Source organism: Kryptolebias marmoratus, linkage group LG24 (assembly GCF_001649575.2).
Source record: "Kryptolebias marmoratus isolate JLee-2015 linkage group LG24, ASM164957v2, whole genome shotgun sequence".
Taxonomy (NCBI): domain Eukaryota; kingdom Metazoa; phylum Chordata; class Actinopteri; order Cyprinodontiformes; family Rivulidae; genus Kryptolebias; species Kryptolebias marmoratus.
This window is the reverse complement of record NC_051453.1, coordinates 9,944,911-9,949,955: the sequence shown is the minus strand read 5'-3', so window position 1 is coordinate 9,949,955 and position 5,045 is coordinate 9,944,911. Positions and strand designations below refer to the sequence as shown.

At 38.3% G+C, this 5,045-nt stretch overlaps 1 protein-coding gene across 1 annotated transcript; it reads right to left on the bottom strand.

Moving 5' to 3' along the window:
* Positions 1-1,823: 1,823 nt before the first annotated feature.
* ndufb5 (NADH:ubiquinone oxidoreductase subunit B5) lies at positions 1,824-4,992 on the bottom strand. Its single transcript, XM_017407087.3, has 6 exons — positions 4,875-4,992; positions 4,007-4,089; positions 3,287-3,353; positions 3,102-3,163; positions 2,489-2,595; positions 1,824-2,018 (listed from the first exon to the last, which is right to left on the bottom strand). Exons 1-6 carry the CDS (start codon positions 4,990-4,992, stop codon positions 1,898-1,900), a joined length of 558 nt encoding a protein of 185 aa, XP_017262576.1. The 3' UTR covers positions 1,824-1,897.
* Between the last annotated feature and the right edge of the window lie 53 nt (positions 4,993-5,045).

Here is a 5,045-nt window from a genome sequence, read left to right as displayed (position 1 = left end):
GAGGGGCGCGCAGATCGAGGGGGGCGGAGGAGGGCGTCGAGGGCGCAGAGGTTGAGCTCTTTTGTTGTTGATTTTTTTTTTTTTCCTCCTCACTGAAAAAACGTGGACCTGCGCAGAAATTTCCCCGCCGCTGTTTGGCTGCGCGCTCCGCTCCCTCCCACCTCCGATGATTCAGAGAGACACCCAGACTCTTTACTACAGTGTCCCCCCCTCCTGCTGCAAACAGGAACATACAGCTTATTAAAGAAACATTTAGAAGCTTGACTCTGTGTTGAAAAACAGTAAAACCGTGTGTATTTTAGTGTAGCCGAAAAAATAAATAAATATTGACACAGCTTTGGGCTGGTTCTGCATCATATCCTGTATCTGCTTTCTAGGACCACATCATCCATCAAAGTGTTATTATAACTGTAACAATTGCAAATGTTTTTCTTTTTTGTACAAGTAAAAACACAATATTCAGGGTGAAAAAATACTTTGTTAAATTTATTCTAAATTAGATGAGATGGAGCTCAATTTTCAGCTTAAAGAACACGATACCTAGAGAAATTAAACAAATTGTAAGGAAATAGGGACATGATAATGAAAGGCGTGTCCTGTAATCAGTCAGTCTTCCTGTTTAAAGCGGGGAAAGTAGTCACAGGGCTGTTTAGTATCATAGTGTGCACCACATTGAACGTGGACTACAGAAAGCTGAGGACAGAGTTGTCTCAGCAGCTTAGGAAGAAAATCATTAAGCCGCATGTTAAAGGTAAAGGCTAGAGGACCATCTCCAAGCAGCTGGATGCTCCTGTGACTACAGCTGCACAGATTATTCAGATGTTTAAACTCCTTGGACATGGCTGCAAGAGGAAACTTTGAGTGAAAAGACGGATAATAGAAAAACTTCCATACAGATAAGAGGTGAACTCCAAGGTCAAGGTTCATCAGTTTCAGATTGCACCATCAGTCGATGTTTTGAGCCAAAGTGGACTTAAAGGAAGATAACTGAGGAGGACACCGCTGAAAGCAAATCATAGAAGGAAAAAAAACAAGACTGGAATTTGCCAAAATGGACACTAACAAGCCACAAAGCTTCTGGCAGAACGTTTTTTGGACAGATGAGACAAAACTGGAGTTTTTTTGGCAATATGTTATATAAAGAAAATAACCCTGTACCTTCAGTGAAACATGGAGGGGGCTTGGTTCTATTCTGGGGCTGCTTTGCTGCGTCTGGAACAGGGTGTCTTGAATCTGTTCAGGGTATGATGAAATCCCAAGACTATCAAGGCCTTCTGGAGTGACATCTGCTGCCTAGTGTCAGAGAGCTTGGTCTCAGGTCGCAGGTCACGGGTCCTCCAACGGGATAAAGAACCGAAACTCACAGCTAAAAACACCCAGGAACGGCTCAGAATAAAACACTGGACTGTTCTGAAGTGATCTAAATCCTGTTGAACATCTGTGGAAGGAGCTGAAACATGAAGCAGCGACCCTTCAAACCTGAGACAGCTGGAGCAGTTTGTTCATGAGGAGTGAAGCAAAACACCTGAGGACAGGTGCAGAAGGCTCAGAGTTACACAAACCACCTGATCGTAGTGACTGACTCAAAGGGTTGAGCAACAAAATATTAAGTTAAGGGAACCATCCATTTTGTCAAAGCCAGTTTCATTAGTTCTTTTTAAAATAATTTTAATCACAATTCAGAAGCAAATGGTGTGTGTGTATGAGAGACAGAGAGATATTTCAGGTTTATTCCACTGGCAGACTTTCAGAACTGGCACAAAAGAAGATTACAAATCACACTTGTATGTGTTTGAAACCAGTAAAAACACCCAACGACTACATATCAGACTACATAGATACTTTATTTTGGTAAGAAGGAAAAGATTTACAAACAGTAAGATTGATGGCAACTGTATTAATCGTCAGGTCTCGACATGTGGCCGCTTTTGATGAGCTCCTTGTCGAGGGTCGACACCTGGAACCAGGGGCCGTCTCCGCCGTGTCTCATATGTTTACGCACCTCCATTTGTTTCAGTCTGTTGACGACAAGCAGGAAGTGATTGTAAAACAAGAGTTCAAAAAACAATACCAAGTTGTAAAGCCAGATATGTTTGAAAAAATTAATCTGAAATAAAATATTGGGAAGTACGTTGCTTTCCACTCCCTCGCTGACGTTGTGGATGATACTTGCAGTGTTTTTTTAAACAGAGTGATGGCGTCAGGTGGTGACAGTCCAGATCAGCAGCTCTCCCATTTTTAAGGATTTTTTTTTGTTTATGTGTATTTTTGCCATGTTACATTTATTTTGTATATTTGCCCTTTCTATTTGTCTTTGTTCACTTTAGCTACAGTAAATGCAAGGTTCTTTTTACTGCTTTAGCTGGTTCTGCTGGTACTTTTTAAACTTTTTCCGGATGAAAGTTAAGTTGAGGAGGAGGAGGTTTAAACCCTTGGTCCCATCCATTATTAATAGAAGATGTCTTAGAAGCAGAAGCATGTCACTCACCTCATTTCTGCCTTTTCCTGTTCCATTTGCACCGCAGCCATCATCTTCTCATAGTCCTTCACAGGGGAATCATACAAGTACCGAGTCATCCACCTGGTGATGGGGTGCTGCAATAAAAAGTTGAAATACTCAGTTGATTACTTTAAAGGGTCCTTTTATTATGAAAGATAAGTCACTACTAATACCAGTGGTATTTCTGAATTTAGATCATTTTAGTAAATTAGAGTACTTTTTATTTACAAAATAACTTTGCACAAAACAATCATCTGCTGATGAACAATAATACCTCAGAAAAAATTTCATGAATTTTACAGACAAATAAACCTAAAAAGACCGGTCAAGAAAATTCTTTTGTTGCCTTTGCTCTTTGTAGGAAAACCACTTTAAAATGTGAGGGCTGAAAATTGAACATAGAAGCTTGTATAATGTGTCATCAAAAGGATAAAGTACAGATGTTTTATCAGTTGGCACTGTCAAACAAAGAGACATTGGTTATATTTTAAACATACTGAGATTTCCAGTTTGAAATATAGTGAAAGCTTGAGGCTATCCAGGTATCAGAACAGAGATATAAAGAACCACATAAAAACTAAATGATAGAAAAGCTGCACACCTTGTAGTACTCCCAGTGCTCAGGTTCATAGCCTTCGGGAATTTCAACAAGCTCTGCATCACCTACATAACACAATAAAACTTATCAATACTTGTTTATTATTTTATTTATTTGTGTATTAAAATCACATCTCAAATGGTAACCACAAAAAGATACCAGAAAAACATTAAAACACGTTTGCTCACCAATGAAGATATTCACGCCTGTGATAAATACAGCCATTGGAACTCCAGTCAGCAGCATGTAATATATCTGCAAGAAAAAATAACATAGAAAAAAAAATGCTAAAAATATTCAGTCACATCCAGAGTTGGAGGTATGACCAACGCCCTCCCATGTCAGCAAAATAATGCTTTTTGGCAAAATGAACTGCTGTTTTACAACATTTTATTTTAACGCTTGGATTTCTAAAACTATAAACTTAAAGTGATTCTAAATACTAAAAATTTCCGTCTACTAGTGATATGTCATGTATGTAATCCAATTCATTTTATTGCACATCTGTGAATCAAAGATTTTTTTTGCCCGTTTTCTTTGGTTGCTGTTGTCTGCGTGTGACAGAATTGCTGCAGCCGTTCATGCAAAGGATCAACAAAGTATCCATCAAATCAAATCAATCAAGTCTGTATTGTACAGCTAAGTTAATTATTGAATTTACACACTGGCATATACAAATACCCTGCATAATAAGAGATAACACACACATATATATTTCAATACAAAAGCATTTGATCGATTCCAACAGTCTGATTTGTAACAGAAACACACCATGGAAAACAGAAATCCTACATTCCAGGATTTTTCTTTCTCTCTCCAGAGCAGCCTGAAAGGATATATAATTCCACTTTCCTGCCTCTGTTGCTGACACACATGGTTCGTGAATGAAATGGTGTTACTCTACTCACCAATAAGCGAATAAATCTCCTGTCATAGAACTTAGTAGGTTGGATGAAAAACATTTTCTTTCCATGACCCCAACGAACAGCAACTGAAAAACAAACAAACACATGGGCGTGTGCACCATTTACATTATGCTTTATACTGAAATATGGATGTCCTGGGTCTGCACAGGGTAGCTGCTCATACAATTTTAAAGTATTTTTTTAATTTAAAGATAATGTCACTGTTTGAAATGCTCCATTACATGAAATATTTCTCTGATTATCTACACAGTGTTAAGAAATACATCTTGCTGTCTACAGAGATAAAGCATCCAACAATATTTTGTTAAAAGCTTAGGCTTTAAACAATTTTCATGTTACTTCTTAGCATGTCGTCAAAATAAAAAAACAGGTATAAATCAGTAATTTAACCCAAGATTGTACCACTCCGTCAAAGACCACACAGGTTTACAAGTCAAAGTAATCCAGGAGTATAAGAATAGATTATATGGTTAAAATACAATAGAATATTACAAACTGTATAATATCTATGATGCATCTCTTAGAATTTAGCTGGGTTAACAGTGATATGCTGAAAATATTATTGTGGCCATTTATGTCTTCATGACCATATTTTTTTCAGGAGAAATAATTAGATTTTAGAGATAAACTGGGGAATACTTATTCAAATATAATAAATAAATTAATGCAACTGTGTCCAAAATCAACTAGCTTAAAGTTAGTTTTGTTTACTTTTTGTTGATAGCAGGACAAATGTTAGCAGCTAGCTGCTGTTAGCAAGCTAGCAGATCGCAGCGCAAGGTCACACATGAAGGCAGGCCCTTTTAGATAATAAACCCCGAGCGATTTAATCCCACTGAGAGTCCCTCACCTTTTCCCGTTCGTGGGATGGCTCGAGTGAGCAAATTCGCCGCGTTATTTCCAGTTTTTAGTGGACTCAGTCTGGCTGCAAAAGCAGCAGCAGACCTGAGGAGGCTCATGCCCACCATCTTTCAGCCCAACAACAGCGGCTGTGATTCGTCGAAGGAAGTGTGACGCTAAA

What these genes read in the sequence shown, in the direction of transcription:
- ndufb5 (XM_017407087.3), bottom strand. Translation starts at nt 4,992, where the DNA reads ATGGTGGGCATGAGCCTCCTCAGGTCTGCTGCTGCTTTTGCAGCCAGA. An exon ending in CATCCCACGAACGGGAAAAG is followed by an intron (nt 4,090 to 4,874) that starts GTGAGGGACTCT and finishes TTTGTTTTTCAG; the next exon opens with TTGCTGTTCGTTGGGGTCAT. An exon ending in CAGGAAAAGGCAGAAATGAG is followed by an intron (nt 2,019 to 2,488) that starts GTGAGTGACATG and finishes TGTCGTCAACAG; the next exon opens with ACTGAAACAAATGGAGGTGC.